At 37.1% G+C, this 19,997-nt stretch overlaps 4 protein-coding genes and 1 non-coding gene across 7 annotated transcripts; 2 read left to right on the top strand and 3 right to left on the bottom strand.

Annotated features, from left to right (window-relative positions):
- LOC18774238 lies at nucleotides 2,806-4,423 on the top strand. The gene has a single exon (XM_020567384.1). It carries the CDS (start codon nucleotides 2,875-2,877, stop codon nucleotides 4,123-4,125), a length of 1,251 nt encoding a protein of 416 aa, XP_020422973.1. The 5' UTR covers nucleotides 2,806-2,874; the 3' UTR covers nucleotides 4,126-4,423.
- LOC18772859 (probable protein disulfide-isomerase A6) lies at nucleotides 6,178-10,068 on the bottom strand. Its single transcript, XM_007207276.2, has 11 exons — nucleotides 9,775-10,068; nucleotides 8,919-9,003; nucleotides 8,552-8,649; nucleotides 8,320-8,375; nucleotides 8,051-8,168; nucleotides 7,817-7,844; nucleotides 7,626-7,717; nucleotides 7,332-7,488; nucleotides 7,123-7,247; nucleotides 6,829-6,928; nucleotides 6,178-6,547 (listed from the first exon to the last, which is right to left on the bottom strand). Exons 1-11 carry the CDS (start codon nucleotides 9,927-9,929, stop codon nucleotides 6,473-6,475), a joined length of 1,089 nt encoding a protein of 362 aa, XP_007207338.2. The 5' UTR covers nucleotides 9,930-10,068; the 3' UTR covers nucleotides 6,178-6,472.
- On the bottom strand, nucleotides 15,558-15,629 carry TRNAP-CGG. Its single transcript has one exon. It is a non-coding gene; the product is annotated as a tRNA-Pro (tRNA).
- Nucleotides 15,674-18,620, top strand: LOC18774678 (zinc finger matrin-type protein 2). The gene is made up of 10 exons (XM_007205857.2): nucleotides 15,674-15,900; nucleotides 16,052-16,132; nucleotides 16,224-16,251; nucleotides 16,347-16,429; nucleotides 16,725-16,757; nucleotides 17,512-17,590; nucleotides 17,711-17,763; nucleotides 17,865-17,925; nucleotides 18,053-18,135; nucleotides 18,292-18,620. The coding sequence occupies exons 1-10, from the start codon at nucleotides 15,880-15,882 to the stop codon at nucleotides 18,379-18,381; spliced, it is 612 nt and encodes a 203-aa protein (XP_007205919.1). The 5' UTR covers nucleotides 15,674-15,879; the 3' UTR covers nucleotides 18,382-18,620.
- Nucleotides 18,713-19,771, bottom strand: LOC18772884. Of its 3 annotated transcripts, none has more exons than XM_020566210.1 (4): nucleotides 19,598-19,771; nucleotides 19,439-19,506; nucleotides 19,072-19,297; nucleotides 18,713-18,980 (listed from the first exon to the last, which is right to left on the bottom strand). In XM_020566210.1, exons 1-4 carry the CDS (start codon nucleotides 19,674-19,676, stop codon nucleotides 18,847-18,849), a joined length of 507 nt encoding a protein of 168 aa, XP_020421799.1. In that variant the 5' UTR covers nucleotides 19,677-19,771; the 3' UTR covers nucleotides 18,713-18,846. The 3 variants fall into 3 exon arrangements, with proteins under 3 accessions (XP_020421799.1, XP_007207789.1, XP_020421800.1); XM_007207727.2 differs by having other exon boundaries at nucleotides 19,439-19,503; XM_020566211.1 differs by having other exon boundaries at nucleotides 18,852-18,975.

Raw genomic sequence — 19,997 nt, 5'->3', positions numbered from 1 at the left:
AAATTTATATTCTATCCCTCTTTGACATTCTATTTCCTTCATTTGGAAGGTGAATATAAATGAACTATTAAGATTATTTTTGCTAGTTATTGTTTATATTCATACGAAAAGGAGAGATTATGTGTAAGAGGCTTGTATTTCAAGTGGTTAAGAGCATTACTTTTGCATCCGATGTCCTGTGATTGATATTGGGCTTGCATAAAAATGGGGAAATTATGTCCTAATATTAACAAACCAAATACCAAATGTGAGAGATGGCAACCATGACCATATTAACATGTTGCATTTTCCTGCTTGCTTCTTAGCAGCTCAGTATTTACAGTCGAGATCCATGTAGAAAAGTTCTTACTGAGTTTAGAATTCTTACGAAATGAGAGTGATTCATAAAAGTATCACAAAAATACAAACATCACAGTTTTTCGTTATACAGACTCTCGATGGAAGCTGCCATTTTGGTAATCATGTGTCACCAAGTGGGCCTTTTGTGCGACTTTTGCTTCTGTACAAGTTTGGATCAGAACAAAAGAGCTTTGCTTCATTGAAGGACCGCCTAACTAACATATATAACACTACAGAGCCTATAAAAAAACAAAAGCCATTACTGTGGATTTTTTGGACAAGAAAATTCATAGAAGCCAAAAGATTGCATTTGTATATAAACTATAACCCCATATTATATGAAGCATAGGGTTCTTTCTTGGATGATGAATTCATGGGGGTTCAATTAATGTTCATTGACTAAGAAGCTTTGTGGATGGGGGAAGAAGAAAACAGATTTATGAACAGTGACCCAAGAAATATTCACATTTGTGCCCAAAAAACAAAAAAACACATCATGTGCTGGTGTGGCAAAATGCACATGCTGATGCTCAATTGCTTGTCTATTTTAGATTGGTTCTCGTAACATCTCAACCAGTCTAATCTCACACCCTTTTCAGCTTGGTGGTTAAAACTTCAGTGGGCAAGCAATGACTTCTTGTTCTCGACACTGGGTTCTAATGTAATCTAATGTGGGCTCATCACCAAAGCAATATTTCCCACACCAAATAAGTATGGCCACTAATGTCTCTCTCTCTCTCTCTCTCTCTCTCTCTCTCTCTCTCAAAACCAATATTCTTATTTCTTGGGTAGAGAGAAATCTGAAAAGAGACTCCATCCACAAGGTTTACAGATTACAAGATTAATTAGTATGTTATCTTTATTCTGATTAAACTATAATTTAATTAGACAAATTACTGTTATAATGATTAATTATTAATTGGAGGGGAGGCAACAGATGCAGAACCTCAGCCTTGGGACAGCTGCCCAAAAGTTAGGATCCTATGAAGAGAGAGAGAGAGAGAGAGAGAGAGCTAATGACAATGTGCATTCAACACCATCCATGCCTTGCATTTAGAATTTTCAGATTATATTATTTACTTGGGTCCAAATCTTTATATGTTTTCTTTATTCTCATTTATCAGAAAATAGAGATGCATTCAACTCCATGTACAAAAGGAGATGAAGAACAACAATAATAATAGTAAAAAGAAGTTGAATGCTATGCAGCCGTCCGATGGAACAATAAAGAAGTCTCTGTGAGCATTGATCTCGATGACATTGGACGGCTGTGGCAGGCATGCGTTGTGTTAAGACTGGAGAGAAAGAGCAACACTTTATGTGTAGGTAGAGAGGTGAGAGAGGAGGACAAGCAAACAATAAATATTTGAAGGCGATGTGCAGCCCTCTTGGTCTTTGGCCTCAACAACACCACTTTATTTAACTGTGTCCGAGTGAGATTCTTTTATTAATTGACACATACCAGATATTTGATTTTGGAAGGAACTTGGTGCTCAAGGCCGAGTGAGATTATCTTTTGCGCCAGTTGAACTAGGGAAATTCTATTTTACATTTTCCCAACATCAAAAGAGAAATACCATTAGATTTAGGGTCAATTTGGTATTGTTGCGCTGTGAAATAATCTCTGTCAGATTTGTTGTGAGAGAAAACAGTTTGGCGTTTGATAAACTTTTTGTTAAAAGTGTTGTTGGTATTGATTCCAGTTTAATCATTAAATCCAACTCAACGCCTCTTCGAAACTGATTCCTGCATAATCAGAAAATGAAAGCACTTTATTAGCTGCTTTTCCTTATAGCTTTCTCTCACATCAATTTTAACAATAAGTGATTTTCTCATAATTTACCAAACGGACTGAGCTTCCTAAATTTTTTTAAAAAGTCACTTATCACCCCAATTAAACAATACCAAACGAGCACTTCTTAACAGTTAGATAGTCATTCTTTCTATTTTTTTTTTTTAAAAAAGAAAAAAGAAAAAAAGAGATGAGCTAGTTTGGAAGCATGGTACAAACCTAAAGTCAACAAAGGGTATGATAGAATTGTACTGAGGGGCAGTATTGATGATGTATTGGGTTAAAAAGGTATTTATACCTACGAACTTAATATGGATAACTTGTTAGATATTGTGACGTAGACATCTAATTAGTACCAGAGTTTATTAAATGAAAAAATAAAATGCAACGATTTCTTTTTTCGGCGAAGTTCATAAGAAGTTGTTAACAAGATGGTTTAATGGTCCACGTCAGTTCTAGTTTCAAACTGTCTTGGTGTCAAAAGATTGACCACTAATTAATCACAATCATTTGTTTGTGTTTAACCAATTCATGAGGTTGATTAGTTTAGTTGGTTAAGTTAATTCAGCCCTAATTTAAAAAAAATTAATAAAATAAAGTAGACCTCTAGTACGGACGATGAGAAGACGACCATGGCATTAACGAAATAAAACGGAAGTCGAGGGACAAAATGTAATACCCACTCTCCATGCTATATTTTCCGACTCTCTGAGCTTCTTTCTGCTAAACGAGCACAGAAAATAATGGAGCTCAAAACTCCATCCAACAATGGCCAAAGCTCAAACCCTGAACCAAAACTCGAGCCCCCAAACCCTAGCTGTGGCGAAACCCACAAAACCGATGAATCCCATATCTTCTTTGAAGACATTGATAGCACTTGTTCCACTCCGTATGTTAGTGCACCTTCAAGCCCTGGCCGCAGTGGACCCGTGAGTGGGTTCTTCTACAGTGCTCCAGCTAGCCCAATGCACTTTGCTTTGACCTCAAAGTCAAGCTCTTTCGCTTCGCCTCAGGGGTCTTCTTCTTCGTTTGACAACACCTCTGTTTCTCTGGGTTTTGAGTTTGAGTTCTCTGCAAGGTTTGGCTCAAGTGGCTCTGGCCCAACAGGGCCTATGAGCTCAGCTGACGAGCTCTTCTTGAATGGGAAGATCAGACCCATGAAGCTCTCGACCCACCTGGAAAAGCCTCAAGCTTTAGCTCCATTGCTGGATCTTGAGTCTGAAAACGAGGAGCATGAAGCAGAGCTTGAGTTTGAGCCTGTGAGAGGCAGAGATCTGAGATTCCGGGACAAGTCTCTGCGTAGAAGAACAAGATCCATGTCCCCTCTAAGAAATGTCCCTTTTGAGTGGGCTCAAAGCGAGATTGAAACTGATGAAAAAGGTTGTTCCCTTGTTCAAGATCTGAAAGGGGGTGGCTTGAAAGAGAGCAAAAATGAAGGAGAAGAAGAAGAAGAGGAAGAAGTGGAGAGCACAACTACTACACCTTCAGTTTCAGCTTCAACTTCAAGATCATCATCAGCTGGTAGGAACTCAAAAAGATGGATTTTTCTGAAAGATTTTCTTCATAGAAGTAAAAGTGAAGGCAGAAGCAACCACAAGTTTTGGTCTTCAATATCATTCTCCACTGCAAAAGAAAAGAAGCCCATGAAACAGAGTACTCAAACTCAGGGCTCTGTTTCAAAAGATCCCAAATTTAGCAACCCCTTGAATTTGAGCTCAGAGGCCCAAAAATCCAAGGGAAGTGGGTCCGGCGGTTCAGGGAAGAAGCCGGTGGCGGGAAAACCCACCAACGGCGTCGGGAAACGGCGGATGCCGCCGTCTCTCCATGAGCTGCATTACACTGCTAATAGGGCTCAGGCTGAGGAAATGAGGAAAAAGACTTACTTGCCCTACAGGCAAGGGTTGCTTGGTTGCTTGGGATTTAGTTCAAAGGGATATGGAGCTGCCATGAGCAATGGGTTTGCTAGAGCATTGAACCCAGTTTCTTCAAGGTAAGATGAATTAATGTCATATGATGTGGTTTCAGAAGGAAATGTATAGATTTTTTCGCAACTTTTTTGGTTATGTGATCATCTGTGTAATTATTGAAGGCTAGCTCTTTGGATCCATCTCTTTTCTTCTGAAAAAGAGAAGCTGCAGCCTTGTCTGTATTTTGATGGAATTATGGGATAAATTCTTTTATTCCCATCTAGATTGTGTAAGATGCTTGCCCCTGTAAATTATTCTCTGCTGTCACTGCCTAGTATGATGGAATCAATCAATTTATATATGATTATATTCTGTGTTTTTAATACTTCATTCTCATGGGGTTTTTCTTAAAACCTCCCAAGAGCCAATGTGAAGATCCTTAGGATAATGATATGGGGGAGTAATTTGGTTCTTAGTTATAACCTTAATTGCATCATTAAGAAACATAATCCCATTTGCAAAATTACTAAACATGATCATGGAGCAAAAGCATATGCAGATTTTGCATGAGAATGGTTGTTTGTGATGTTTGGAAGAAATTATGAGGTGACCCCATTTGCTTTTTGCAAATTGTTTGTTTTGGGACCCTAAGAATCTACTTGTCTGATATAATTACTTGGCCTTTATTATCCAAATATGTTTTACACCTATGAACTATGAGCTTGGTAGATCTTTAGATTGACTTGCTAAAGTGAAATTGAAATCTTAATTTACAAGGGACATGGTGCCTCCTAAGCATCGACATAAAGAGTGAGTTTCGGATTATGAGACATTCCATTTTCTCATGAACTTTTCATGCATCTTTCTTTTCCCTCACTTTGTATCTTTTTTTGGATGCTTCTGCGGGAATTTAGGTCTACCATTTTCTATCAACATATAATTCAATTCAAAAGAGCTTGCAGAATTGGAAAATAATTCAAGTTATATAAGAAATCACAAGCTCTTTTTTTTTTTTTTTTGGTTGAAGGCGTTTCTGACCTAGAAACCATAGATTTTTATTTTATTTTATTTTATTAGTTTTTTGAGGACTATAGATCAGATCTGAGGCCCCAACAAGCATTATTCTGCTGGGGACATGTAATTTTTGAGCCTGGAGAAAGCAGCAGCAAAAATCCCATCATGGTCCCCTAGCTCCATTATTGTTCATGGGCTTGTTTATCCAGATTTCAAACTATCCCAACAATCAAAGAAGATAGCATAAAGTCTTGACTGTTACAGCAGGAAATGATCTGTTTGAAAATTTCTCGCATTGTTCTGTCACATTGCTATCTGCATCAACTTGGGCAGTTCAAAACATCTGGTTCTTATCACAAACGGTCCCATCTCACCATTAATCTCCAAAAATCATATCCTAGGGATATGTTAATGTTTGTTTTTTTGCCCTAAAATATTGTGGTTGCAGATGTGAATTATGTCGATTGATCCCTAATTTAGACATCAATTAATCCCTAATTTAGAGTAGTTTAGAGTAGTCGTTCTCTTTTTGCGAACGTTAGTGAAAGTAAAAAGGGAAAACCACTCGGAAAGGGAAGTTTTTTAACAAGTCGAAAATGCCATGAATGATAAATATCTTGGTTCGATGGGTTTCCTCTTCTGGTTAACTTTTCCCTACAAAGATGGCGACGGAAAACAAGCAGTCAAGATAAAATTTCCGACAAGCCAAGCATCCTCAAAGGAAAAGCTGATGCTACTAATACTTTTGTAGATTTCGATGGGACGTCACCTCCTTTGTCTGTATCCACTTCTAAATAATGCCTCGCAAGAATATCGAGAAAGCCCACAGTTCACATCGAGGGGATGGGTTAAAGCGACCACAACCATTTCTGGTTCTGCTGTTTTGGCGGAGCGATCATAATTCATCCATGTGAAAGTGCTCAGAGAATCTTCAACTACCTCCGCAAGTACTATGGCAAATTGTAAGTACTAATTCGGAACTTAGGATCATCATGTAACCTTCAGTCCAAAGCTTAACCTGAGACAGGTTTAGTACCGTTGGACGTAGTGACGCACCGAATTGAATGGCCCATGGTCCGTTCATGAAAAATGCATGCTCAATCCCAAAGAGAGATCCACAAATGGTTTAACAGATGAAACAAACTATTGGGGTCCTCAATTCGTGCATCGCTACTCAAAACTGAGTTAACGATAAATAAGATTTTCAATCCGAAAAACACTACATTATTGTTAATGGTATGCCGGCTATCCTTCTCCCTACTACAAATAAGGACTTGAACGCACAAAAAATGTTCAGTAAAAGATGTGCATAAATATTACACTGAAAACACCCATCTCTTCCCAAGATCAGGAGAATTTGGGAGATGACTTCCCCGAAACTAGGTTACAGATTCCTCCCTGCAAGACAGGAAGTGCCTCCTCATGAAGATGAGGCAAAGGTATATAGGATGTTCTTCTTCAGAGTGAACTCATCTGCCTTGGTTGGGTTGACAGACTGCACCAACAAAAAAACAAATATGTTAGGGCCCATGCAGATCAGTTACCCATACATGCATCACTTAGAAGTGGTCTCAATCATGGCTATATTAGTCTGCATATTTTTTTATTTGTTTTTTCAATTCAGAGTTTTGGAACTCTACAGATTATATTAGTTTGCTCTATCAAAGTTTTATATCCAAGTCTCAGTCAAATCATGCAAATCTATCCTGCTTGCCAAACAAGGGATATGTATCTTAGTTCAACATGGATAATATTGCAAAGAGTGTGAGACCAGACCTTCTCGAGTATGCGTTCAAGCCGCTGAATCTCATTCTTTGCATAATCAGCACCTTTCTTTAAAGAGTTCTCGGCAGCTTTCAAGTAGATCTTACCATATCTAAAATTTGAAAAGAAAGATAAGTTAACATGTGAATCAGAAGGTCAACTGTAAAAACTTGGATATAAAGGACTCAGTCTCTTACTAGCCATTGAAAAATATAATATGGTAAGCCATCAAATAGTAACATTTCAATATTCGTTGAAGTAATGTGCAAATATCAACTGATCAAACTAGGTAGTGATTGTATTAACCTTGCAGCAGAACCCTCAAGCTTCCTAACTTCCTCTTCTATCTTGGAAAAGATTGTCTTCTTCTCATCATTGCCAGCTTTCACAAATTCCTTCACTAAGTCGTCCAGATTTGCAAGTACACCAGCCTACACACAAAAAAAAAAAGATCATCCATGAGAAAAGGAAAAGATTTTGATGAGGTGAACGCATGATGAAACGATGTTACTGACTTTGGAAGTAAGTTGGCCTTTCCCATCTCTACTAGTGCCAGATTTCTCATTAATGAAATCTACAAAATCTTCTAAATCTCTGCCACCACCATACTCTTCACCCTCCTTGTTGTTCTTTGGAAAAAATTTCAATGTGGGAAATCCACTTACTCCATACCTGCATAAGGTCCATATATTCATCCTCTATAAATCTCATTGTTCTTTTTTAATGTAATTTTTACATCAAAATACTAATACAAAACAACATATAAACTCAGTAGATACTAACTCTCCTATCAGAAAAATATTACTTACTTTTCAGCTAAATCCTTGTATTTGTCAGCATCAAGATTAGCAATCACTACACCTTCCTCCAACTTAAATGCTGTTGCAACCTTCTCGTAAGTCTGGATATAACATAGAATAAATAATCAAGGTCAACTGTTGTTCATGAACCAGATAAAGGGTTGCAATAACAGATTTTTAAGGAGCAAAATCGCACTCACAGGAGCAAGAGATTTGCAATGTCCACACCTGCCACAAAAATAAAAGGGGTGAAAACAGATTTAGAGTTGCAATGATACCAATTAAATTCCACTAAGATTTATCACAAGGACCATGGGGCTGATAATTGGTATCCTTTTCCGCCTTTTACATCAATTTAGCTTCATTGGCTTAGGCACAGAAAAACGGCGTTTACTATTAAGCATATGAAAGAAAAAATGGAGACATAATCTTACCATGGTGCATAGAACTCCACCAGCACATCTTTTGTTTCGTCCAGGACAACCTCATTGAAATTATCCTGGGTAAGGACCGCAACATTGGAGGGGGCTGCAGAAATCTTCACGTTGGTCCCTGAATGCAAAGAAAAGCTTCAAGATCAACCATAAGCTTAGGATTATTACATAAATGTCTGTATATTAGAATGTAGCAAGCCATCCAAAAAATATCAACAGATTTATTCAGTTCACTTAAGTTGTAAAACATTACAAGGACAAACTAATACCTCCTTCCTTATTCACAAACTCAGCAAGAGCTTCTGCAGTGCGGCCACCTTCATACCTTAAACATGTAAAATTCAATCATAAAATGTACACCAACTAAGACATACAAGGATGATGAACAATATTAAACCAAGTCTGAATTCTTGTAGAGGGTTTGGTGGCCAGAGTACCCAATGAAAACTTCCTTAAATGCTTTCATGAAACGAAGCAGGGGATAGGGGGAAGCTCACTCACTTTTTGGGTTCTAGGGATCCTTTTGGAAACCATTGAATTGTGGGATACCCAGAAACTCCATATTTGCTACAAACGCCCTTGTGCTCATCACAGTCTACCTATTGAGAACCATCAAATGGAGTAAAACTGTTAACATATTAAACAATCACTAGTAGTCATAATAGTATCGTGTATTGCCACAAAACACTGTCATTAATATTTTAAAATTCAAAAATTCAAAAGCCAGTCGAAAGCTAAAAGATGAATCATTTATCATGACACAGCAAAAGTAGTAACCACAATAATCAGCTAAAACACAAATTCAATAGTAACGTAATAACACAATTATCAGACACTCTTACAAGGATATCAGGAATGAGGAACCTACCTTTCCAATTAAAATGGATTTTGCTTTCTTAAAACTTGAGCCAAGCTTCTCATACTCTGGAGCAAGCTTTTTACAATGGCCACACCTGCAATCGAAGTGAGAATGTTACACCAACTCCCACCACATGACATTTTTTTTTTGGGAGAGGGAGGCATTACCCAACTGAAAATAACATATTTAAAAATAAATAGCAGCAACACTTATAGTTGTTTATTTTCTAAACATAACAGTATTCTTCTATCTTCAACGTTTTCCAGGAAAAATGATACTAAAATCAGAAACTAAACAAAAGGAGCTTTAAAGGATAATATAACGCACTAAACAATCAATGATAAATTGAACGTATAATCTTCTAATTGCATTGTGAAACCTCCGTAGTTCTGACAGCACTGGAACTAATCCATTATTCGAACCAAATAAAATGTCAGAAAATCCTAAACAAGGTTTTTGACGAGCACTTAAGCTTGCCTCGATCCATCAGCAAGAAGTCAAATTTTAAATATAAGAAAAATCAATCGAGCACTTAAGCTTGCCTCGATCCATCATTTACGTATAGATCTAGAATCATCGATCGCCTATCACAGATCTACAATCAACCGAATTCAACATCCACCATAGCTGACATCACTTCAACGTATCTAATTTCTATTTGGCATCCGAAAAACCAAAAGGGAAAACTCAAATCATTTTGATTTCTACACTCTGTTAAACTAGGCTCCTGCTGATTTACATTCATTTCGGTCAAAAATAACAACAAAAAGAGATCATACAAGAGCTCAGAAGCTAACTTCATAGTTTTCTGAATCAAATCTCAGGAACCAAACAAACAGATGAAAATGATAAAGTCGGAGATTACCAGGGAGCGTAGAACTCGACGAGAGCAGCCCGATCTTGACCGACGTGGCTCTCAAAGTTTTCCTCCGTGAGTACAACGACATCGTCTGCGAAGACCGACGCGGCAAAGAGCAGAGCTAGGGCTCCGAAAGCGAAGAAAGTCTTTGAGCTCACCATCGTTTCAAACTTTCTACGAGTTGGTTGTTTTCCGAAGTTCTGCTACTCTGTTTTTATACTCGCTTTTGTTGGACTTGTATTTGGCTTTTGGCTTCTTTTCTTTTTTTTAAAGTTAAAATAAAAAATGATTTTCCAACGTAAACTGAAAGCTACGCCACTTAATTTTTATCGCGTCATTATTTACCCGCGATACGCCTGAGCGCCAGTCGTATAGAATGTTTGTGCCTTTATGTCGTATTTCGCATTCTTATTGAATATTGAATTATGAGTTATTTTCTTTTTTGAGAAAACTATCAAAAAAAAATCTGTGAAGTATAAAAAAATGAAATTTTTATTGTTATTTTTTAAAAGGAAGAAGAAAATGACTTCTTCTTCTCGTCTTGGGGAATTAATACCAAATGGTGCCTATTATGATGTGATTTGGTTGTCGAACTAAAATTAAACAATTCTAATTCTTTAACTTTCTTCCAGATCAAAACGCTATTATGTTGGACGACCCTTTAATCTTCCATTTTTATACAAATATATAAATAAATATATATTTGATCTTTTGAAAAGAAAAAAAAAAGTCTAAACTAGAGGTTGTTTCTCACACACACTACTAAAGTGTCACGAGATTTAGGATTTAGGATTTGGTCACTCGTCTGCATGCAAGACAAAGTCCGTTTTCACTAGGCTAGACCTATTGGCATGTTTGATATTTTGTTTAATTCAAAGTAAGTAAGTTTTTGTAAGGGACTTGTAATTGAAAATAGTTAAATGTATTTATCTTTGCAGTCTAAGTCTTAAGTTCACTTCCCCATTTCTCTAATATCGCTTGTTGTATAGAGAGAAGCTATAATGAGAGTGTACAATAAGAGGTGAGGCGTCTAGTTTAGGGAGGGCAATGGGCTTGGTCAAACAAAGGTTTAATTGTAAATTTAGTGTACTCAGCCGGGATGTAACTGGGGCCAGCCCAGCCCAACAGAAGTCAAGTATTAATCGAGCCTATAGAAACCGCCTCTTTTGTGGAATATCAATTCTTAAGAATCCATGAATAGAACTTGCCAAGCGCCATGCAGAAGCTGGGGGCATTTGTGGGAGCATATATTTTCGTCTCTAATCAGGGCACGCCACGTGGAAAAGAAGATTATCTCTTTAATTAATTAATTAAACCAGTTTATCTGGCTAATTAATTAATTGGGATAAATATCTTAATTAATATGATATTATCTTTATTTAAAGAGATAATATCATTAATTAAGATATTATCCTAATAAAGAGAAGATAATATCATTTAAATCAGATATTATCTTTTTAAGAGATAATATCATTTAATTCAGATATTATCTTCTTAAGAGATAATATATATTTAATTCAGATATTATCAGGCCCAACTGGATTCCTACGAAACCCTAGCCCCGAGGTTCCTATAAATAGACGACCTCATTCATCATTCAAGGTACATCTAAACCTACATCTAAACCTACTCCTTATACCAGAGAAAAATACCCGAAGCTCTCTCTCCCTCTCCACTCTCCATATTTTCTCCCCACGGCTCCGGCCACCACACACGGCTCCGGCCACCCGGTTTACACCCTACATAAAACTCCGTACCCTTTGCTTAGCTATTGTTTTCCTACAAACACTCGAACTAACTTAGGCATCGGAGGGCCTTTGGCCAACACCCCCCGGGTGTGGTCTATTTACTCCAGTCTTTTTTACAGGAATCGAGGAAGAGAGAGAAGGAAGATCGAAGGTTGAAGGATCTAGAAGCGAATATTCTCCCGTGAGATTATTTGCACAAACAGTAACAAAGAGGTGTTCAAGAGCACTTAAACTATTATATGATATATATATATATATATTTTTTCCAATGTGGGATCTTGAGTCCTAACACTATAAGTGTAATACAATTCATGATAAAAACAAACAAACAAAAATATAGAAATTAACATTAATTTGAATATTTTTTAAGTTTAAAGTAGGAAACACCATTTGGCTTGCTACTCATGGGCCAAAGTGGGTAGCCCAAGGCCAGATGGGCCAAATTTGACATGGCTTGATGTTTAGGCCCGATTGGCCCCTCCTGCCCATAAATAAAATAAATAATAAATAGAACAATAAAATTGGCCCAATAGTGTAGAAAAATACTTTAGTTGTCCAATAATTGGAAATGCTTACATTTCTATGAAGACAAAGTTTGATAAATATTTGGAAACTTTTCTCCTATATTTAGTTTTGCTTTTATTATGGATCCTATATATAAATTACTTGCAATCGCATCTTATAATGATGCACTCCCTAACTTTGTTTTTAATTTAATTGAAATAATGTAGTATGCCATTTGAATTAATAAACTTTTTATTTTGTTTTGCACATTTTATGAATTAAATTACTTTTTCAATGTTGGTCTAAAAATTTGTAACAAAGGATTTAAAAGATTTGGGAAAAATGAAGGCATTGCTCGTTTAGGCCCATGGTGGCCAGGCCTAAAAAATTTTAAAAGCCTATAAGGTCCGGCTCCGGTCTGTTCCAATGACAAACTTTAGTTTAAAGCTAAAAAATATTTTATATTTTGTTATAAATATATATATATATATATAAAGCAAAAGACATAGAATGGTGAAACATTCAAAATACTAGAAAATGCCATTGGTTAATTCAAATATTAAGTATTGAAATTATTAATTAAATGAGGATAATATGATAAATTCACATTTTTTTCATATTAAAAATAAAAACAAAATCAGATAATATGTCATACTTTTATGGAACATAACTACTCATGTTATATTTTCTTAATTCTAAAAATAAAAGAAAAAAGAAAAAAGAAAATGACTACCCATGCATGAGCATGTGCCAAGGGGCTAGTATATAGAATGTGGATGAATTAAATATATATTTTCAACTGATGTGGTACAATATGTAATAAAGGCTAAGAATTGCTAAACTTAAGGGTATAGATATTTCGTATGCCCAACTTGACAAACGATTCATAGAACACTATACTTGAGAAGCACCAATTGTAGAGAAGGTCTTTTCGTCAACCATAAGTGAAACAAGTGACAAACTAAAGTAAAGTTCGCAGCGGAAACACAAAAGCAAACCCTAAGAATAGGGCACATAGCAGAACACAGAAAGCTTGTGAGCACGACAATAGGTGTGGGGTTATTTTTATTCCAGCAGCCTGACGAATGGGCTTGGGCTGCCGAAAAAAGAAACAGGTGAAATTACCCCATGTGCCTGAGTTCAAAAATCAGGCCCCAAGAATGTTTCGAAATGGTAGTGAAGCCTTAGGAAGCACTCTGGTTACCTTCACCAACAAAAACAACAAGTGCTTACAGATAATTTCTTAGCTTGGCATGAGAGGCTTATGTCATGAGAGCAAAGCAATCATGAGTTAGCATAAATAGAGAGAGAGAGCTGTGAGTTCTTATGAAAGACAGGGGTTCTAAGGAAATGAGGAGATGATTCTAAGAGGGTTTGTTGAAGAGAGGGAGAGAGATGAGAGAAATAATAGGTGTGTTGAGTAGTTTTTGGCAACTTGATGAAAACTCTGTCAAGTAACAGAACAGTCTGCCATGAAGGAAAAATATGGGGAGAATGATGAGCAGAGCCCAAAATTGCTGGGTTTTGGAAGCAAGAGAGGAAGCTTGCTCTCTGGATGTGGATCGAGTGAATTTTCAGTTGCTTGACAAAGCTTGGTTGCACTCTGGATGATGATTTTGCTGGGTAGAAGAAGCTCCATTTTATAGGCACTTCGAACCCTAATTTTATCAATCCTCCATTCCCACTTTTCCTTTGCTTCTTTCCCTTCACTCCATTTTGGTGAAATTTCTTTAACCAGAGCGGATGGGTCACAGGCTCTTTGGGATTCCAAGGTTTTTGTGAGGCTGGACCTTCCCATAGGGATGAGGCGCCACCTGTTTTTCTTCTTGGTTTCCCTATTAGAGCCTGCAGAGGAAAGGAGAATGGATAGAGCTTTTGCCTAATGGGTATTCCTCCTACATGTACTAATTTCCTTTGGTTTTGCTGATGGCTTGCATTGGGTTTGTCTTTGGCCATGTACTGGAGTCTCCCAGTAGCCCGAGCGTACGAATATCTCCTAGTTTTCTATTGTGGTTTCATTTCAAACCATGTGCTGGAGATTTTTTGGATATTTTATAAACCACTTAGGCTATTTGGGCCTTCCTAAGGTGGTTGGTTAGTATATTAAGGGAATGGGCCAACCTTCTAAGTGATGGACCATTTTTATTGAAATGATAAGCTAATTTTTCCTAAAGTATTGGGTTTTTTCTCTCCTTTATGCTTATCCACATATTTGGGCTCAAGAAATGGGCTTGAGGTTTGGGGCTCCCAAGCAGCCCAAAACTTCCATTTCTCGGCTCATCAATGGCCTCATGAAAGCTCGTTACCATCCATACCACAACCCACTCAAGCAAGCCCCAGGCATTTACGTGGCTTGGGCCTACTTAAGCTTGTAGCATGGCTAGGTGTGAAATAATGATTTCTTGTTTGGCATGTCATGTCGATTGGCGTGCTTAAATTTTATCGTCTTTGAAAAGAGACATAATGCTTGACGAAATAATTAGCATGGGCTTGTAGAGCCAGTGCCTTTTATAAGCTCACTTTAATTCTTAGCGTGATAAATTGCATATTTATTTGGCATGGCATGTGGTCGTGGCTCATGAAAGCGTGAATGACGAACTTTCACGTGCTCCAAATCGAGTCTTTTCTTAATAAGGCATTACGTTGGGCCGAGAATTCATTTGGGCCCAACTCTGAATTTTTTGGGCCTCAACAATAGATAAGGCAGAACACAGAAACCCTGCGAGCACGGCAGTAGATATGGCAGAACACAGAAACCCTGTGAGTACGACGATAGGTAAGGCAGAACACAAATCCTGTGAGCACGGTAGTAGATAACGCAGAACACAGAAATCATATGAGCACTGCAGTAAATAAGGCCGAAGCAAAGGCAAAAGGCAAGGCCACAACAACAACAACGATAAGAACAGTCAAAGTGAAGAATAATTCCTCTATATCTACTTTACCTAATTCACACAGACACAACTTCTCTTCACTCCTCTTCTCCCTCTGAAGAGAATGGGTCGTCGTAGTCAAGAAATAAGCAATATCTTCATGGGAATGAGAAATATATCTTTTTCACTCTCCCTCCCCCTTTTGAAGATGAGGGGATGAGAGCACTTAAATTACAAGGAGAACAAAGCACAGGTCACACGAAAACCTAGTTCTGATACAAAGTCAAACAAAATAGGGCAAATATTCAGATATACTCGTATATGCTCATATTATTATTCTTCTCCAAAAGAAGACGAGGGTTGCTCTATCGAATCCGAATATGAATATGTGGAGCCGGCTACTGCAATTGGAGCTGGTGTGGCGATCACGGCCCCTGCTGCTGGTATTGGAGCTGGTATGGCGATCATGCCCCCTGCTACTGCAGCAGAAGGAGATGAGCAAGAAAGACGAGGGTAATTAAGTAGCCATGCCCAGCACTACAATAAAAATATGGATGTCTAATGATTAAGACATGCAAGAAAGAAAACAAAAAATAATGAAAGAAAATCATTTTTTTTAATAAAAGAAATTAAATTACGACTGGGAAGAAAAACAGAATTTAGTGGGGCGTTGCGAGAATCGAACTCACGACCTCTCGCACCCGAAGCGAGAATCATACCACTAGACCAAACGCCCGATTTGGTGTTATCTCTGGAATTTATTCTTTTATTTTTAAAGAAAATTTATACTCGATTTGATTAATTTGAACTCGTATATGTCACGCCTTTTGTAGCTTCTTCTTCCCCCTTTTCTTCAGAACGCAGGGGATTCGATACTCTGCTAATTAGCCCCTCTCTCCAATCTCTACCTTTCCGAGTTTCTGAAATTTCAATTGCATCCTTGAGGGTTGAACTGTAATTTAGCTCGAAGATTGAATTGGGCAGGCATGGCTAACACCAGCAATAATGTAAGTTTAATTTTCCAAAACCCTCACTTTCGGTCACTCAGAATTAATCAATGGAATAGTTAGCTTAGTTCTTGATTTCAGAAGTAGAAACTGCATGAAAAAAGTTTTAATCTTGAAGTAAATTTTATTAATTTACTTTATTTTGGTATAGGCCGCTGGAGTAGATAATACTTTCAGAAGGAAATTCGATCGAGAAGAGTTCTTGGAGCGAGCTCGTGAGCGTGAAAGACAGGTTTGTGCCTTGAAAAGTCTCGTGCTTGTTGTTTTTTGTAAATTTGTAATATGCTTTTTGCTAATATGGGTGTTTTGCATTTGTGCTTTAGGAGGAGGAGGGGCCGCATAAATCCAAATGTGGGTTTGTTTAATCTTCTATCTTGGTCTCTTTGCACTCTTCAAGTTGTTTTCTTTAGTATAAGCTGAAATTATTATTTATTTTTGCTGTGTAGCGAAAGGCCCGCCGGTGCAAAGGAAGCCATTGAAGCACAGAGATTATGAAGTAGATCTCGAGTCTCGCTTGGGGAAAACACAGGTTAACATTTTATTGTTCGGATTGCATAGTTGTATATGGATGTATTTTTTCCCTTGTTGCTGGTTTCCTGAAAAGAAATGAGATTTGTCATTTCTTTTATCTTCAGTTGAGTTGCTTCAGAACCATGCTGTTTTGCCCCTCGATGAATCATTTTATTCTGAAGTTCCTATTTAGGATGTTTTATTGGATATTTTGTTACTTGAAGCTCTGATACTTGCCAAATAATTATAACAAGTTTCTCATCACTTTTGTATCTTTAACTTATTTATAAATATTTCGTTGTATGTTTTTGCAGGTTGTTACTCCAATAGCACCTTTAAGCCAGCAGGTAAATTTGAATATCCCTAACTGAATTTTACGATTTGCATTCTCATTGGTGTTCTACTTTACTGTGTTCATGAATGTGCTTTTGTTTCTTCCCTTTCTTTATTCAGACTGTTGTATAATTACTTTAGTTTCACGTTATCTATATGATTACTTTTATGAGTAATGCTATCATTCAAGATGCTTCACATTCTGTGTGAAGGATGAATATTTAAGGAACTTTATGTATGAAAAATGAATCCATGCATTGTGTTCCTAACTCAGTACTTAGCTTACTCGGGATAGCCAAATTATTGCTGACAGTTTATTTTAATTTGATGCCATGGCCAATACTTACAACTGCATCATACTGTGTTAACCCAATTTGACTATGCTCACCAAAGGCTTTTTATTTCTTATCTCTCTTTCTCTCTCTCCCCCCTCCCCTCCTCTTTAAAGTGTATCCTCTCGTTAGTTAGCATGATGGCAGTGGCTACAGATAGGTGGCTGGTGTAACTTTCCTACTGAATCCTTATCTAGCATGTGAACCCAAGATTTGGGTGCAATGATTACTCATCAATTACAAACTACTGCTCACCTTTCTAACACTCTATTGTAATAAATTTCATTATCTGAAAAATACATTAATGTTATAGTACTTGCGCTGTATGGTTATGGTATTTTTTTAGTTGATCTGATATGAGTTGTTATTCTCTAGTCTTGTTATTTCAACATTTTGTTTCCCCTGGCACTTTGTGATTAATTCAGTTCATTTTCAGGCTGGATACTTCTGTTCAGTTTGTGAGTGTGTTGTAAAAGATTCTGCAAACTACTTGGATCATATCAATGGCAAGAAACGTAAGTAATGTCCGTTGACATGGTTATCATATGAATTCATTTATGAATATGTTTCTTTTGTCATTATGATTATTTCCTTTTGGTCTTATTATCTTTTGAATGTTATTTTCTTTGTTCTAGATCAAAGAGCTTTGGGTATGTCTATGCGGGTAGAGCGGGCATCTCTCCAACAGGTGGAATATGAGAAATATCTTTTTATTGGTGATCAAAATGAAAGTTCTTTGTGAAAATCTTTTTCATGGGAATATCAGAGTTAAGCCTTGAATTCATGCAGGTTCAGGAGCGATTTGAAAAGCTCAAGAAGCGGAAAACTGATGGCACTTTCACAGAGCAAGGTAAGACATTGAAAGAGTGAGAAGTGAATCAATCCTTTAGAGATTTAGATCACTTATTTCACATGTAATGTTCATATTATATTCTGGTGAGTAAAAAAAAAAAGGATCTCTCTCCCTTCCCTTGTAGATCTTGATGAGCGGATCTTGAAGCAGCAGCAAGAAGAGGAGGAGCGGAAGCGCCAGCGTCGAGAAAGGAAGAAAGAGAAGAAGGTTGGTAGAATTGATACTCTTAATACTAACGTTTGTGGGGCAAAGTTGGAGCGTTTTTGTTGAATTTTGTTGTGTTAATTTACTTACTATTTTGCAGTTGCTTATTTTATATTTTCTTTTTGAATAATTCTTCGGAATCTTCTTTCCTGGCTTCAGAAAGAGAAGGTAGTAGAAGAGGAAACTGAAATGGATCCTGACGTTGCAGCTATGATGGGATTTGGTGGATTCGGTTCAACCAAGAAGTGATCATCTCATGCCAATTCAATTTTTGCAGCCTCTTTTTGAATCTAAGTGGTTGTTTACATTTCAAATTATGTTCTTTAGTTAAGCGCAGCACTGTACGAACCACTCAAATATTTAGGTATTCGGGCTTGTACAAAATGTAAGTTCGTAAGTTTTCAAGATGTTACATACGGAATTAGGGAAAAGGGAAGAGTTACTCACGATTCATAATACATCTGGGTTTCATTCATTTTTGGTTTTTTTATATAATTTTAATCTTTTTAATGTTGCATGGTTGTTGTAGTTGTTTTCCAAGTCTTTTCCCCGAAACATAAAAATAAAAAGAAACAGCAACTAAAGAACTTCTTGTAAACTAGAACATGCAAGAGCTTTCATCTTAGAGATAATCTATATCTCTGTTCATGTGGTACATTAAACCCACATAAATGTATAGTGTGGTTTCAACTTCAAATGTGGTACCTGGTACATTCAGTGTAAGATGAAGAGAGAGCATCCAGTAACAATTAAGAAAGTGAAAAAGCTGCTAAAATTTGGTAGCTTCTGTGCATTGCTCGTTTCACCTTGTATATACTCACCAAAAGGTCCAAAACCATTGAACTTTCCTACACCATGCAGATATATAAATCCATATAAGTTTCCGATTTATCATTTGCTATGCATTTAATAAATGTTTGTGTATTATTTATTTGTTACCTCTTTGGCTGGTGTAGCTGCAACCAGCACGCAGTGCACCTCTAATATCTGGTAGTGTTGCCCTATTATTGAAAACGAAGCCTGATAACATGTGATCAACGCAATTTAGCACTTGCTGTGTCTCAGCCAGACATGGTCCATGGCAAAACAGATCAGTTGCTTCAGGAGGGACATTGAAGTTCCCACTCTCATTCAATCTGTATGCTTCATCGCAACCGGCATATATCTGATTGAAAAACGAAAGAAAAATTGATCAGAAAAAAAATAAAATTGAAGACCTGATGTTCCTGTAAACAATAACTGAATCTTGCTTCAAACAAGATATTAAAAAATGAACTGGCTAACATGGTTGTTGGTTTACACTCACAAACTTATTGTTGAAGCATGCTAAGGCTGTCACAAACGTTTGCGCCGGGTTCTCCTCTGCATATCCTGCTACATATCCAGACAAACATAAGAACACGATCAGATTCAGGTATGAAAAGAAAAGAAAATGTACAAGGGTGTTACGAACACGAAGTATAACCTGAGTAGCAGCAAGAGACAGCGATGAGAGCAAGAGTGAAACAGAGGAACTTGTACGTTACGAGGGCAATAAAAGCCATTGTAGGAGTTGTGGCAGATGGAAAATTGGATGTGTACCTACTTTTAATATGGTAATGTGAGTTCTACTGTGGTGTTCAGATGATTTTATCTTTTTAATAAGGCATGAGAGGTCACCCTGGCTACTTGGTAAACCGAAAGGAGAGATTGGTCTGGTGGTTTGAGATAGTTCTAGCAAAAAAATGGTTGGGAACAAAGGGACTTAGATGAGTGAATTTGGTAAGTAAGCCACCAACTTTGTACTTGTTTTTTGGGTATTTCCATTTTGAGTGTAAGAACTGAGAAATATATTATGTCATTCACTAAATAAATAATTAATTTCG

Source organism: Prunus persica, chromosome G6 (genome assembly GCF_000346465.2).
Source record: "Prunus persica cultivar Lovell chromosome G6, Prunus_persica_NCBIv2, whole genome shotgun sequence".
Lineage (NCBI taxonomy): Eukaryota > Viridiplantae > Streptophyta > Magnoliopsida > Rosales > Rosaceae > Prunus > Prunus persica.
Note: the sequence above shows the minus strand (reverse complement) of the source record. Positions and strands in the feature narration are given on the sequence as shown.

Excerpts from the sequence above, each read along its gene's own strand:
- LOC18774238 (XM_020567384.1), top strand. The coding sequence starts at position 2,875 with ATGGAGCTCAAAACTCCATCCAACAATGGCCAAAGCTCAAACCCTGAA.
- LOC18772884 (XM_020566210.1), bottom strand. The coding sequence starts at position 19,676 with ATGGCTTTTATTGCCCTCGTAACGTACAAGTTCCTCTGTTTCACTCTT. Across the intron at positions 19,507-19,597 it reads TGTCTCTTGCTGCTACTCAG|CAGGATATGCAGAGGAGAAC; the intron begins GTTATACTTCGT and ends CTGGATATGTAG. Across the intron at positions 18,981-19,071 it reads CAGCTACACCAGCCAAAGAG|GAAAGTTCAATGGTTTTGGA; the intron begins GTAACAAATAAA and ends TGCATGGTGTAG.
- LOC18774678 (XM_007205857.2), top strand. The coding sequence starts at position 15,880 with ATGGCTAACACCAGCAATAAT. Across the intron at positions 16,252-16,346 it reads GGGGCCGCATAAATCCAAAT|CGAAAGGCCCGCCGGTGCAA; the intron begins GTGGGTTTGTTT and ends TTTGCTGTGTAG. Across the intron at positions 16,430-16,724 it reads CTCGCTTGGGGAAAACACAG|GTTGTTACTCCAATAGCACC; the intron begins GTTAACATTTTA and ends ATGTTTTTGCAG.
- LOC18772859 (XM_007207276.2), bottom strand. The coding sequence starts at position 9,929 with ATGGTGAGCTCAAAGACTTTCTTCGCTTTCGGAGCCCTAGCTCTGCTC. Across the intron at positions 8,376-8,551 it reads GGATCCCTAGAACCCAAAAA|GTATGAAGGTGGCCGCACTG; the intron begins GTGAGTGAGCTT and ends TACATGTTTAAG. Across the intron at positions 6,929-7,122 it reads CTTGAGGGTTCTGCTGCAAG|ATATGGTAAGATCTACTTGA; the intron begins GTTAATACAATC and ends TTCAAATTTTAG.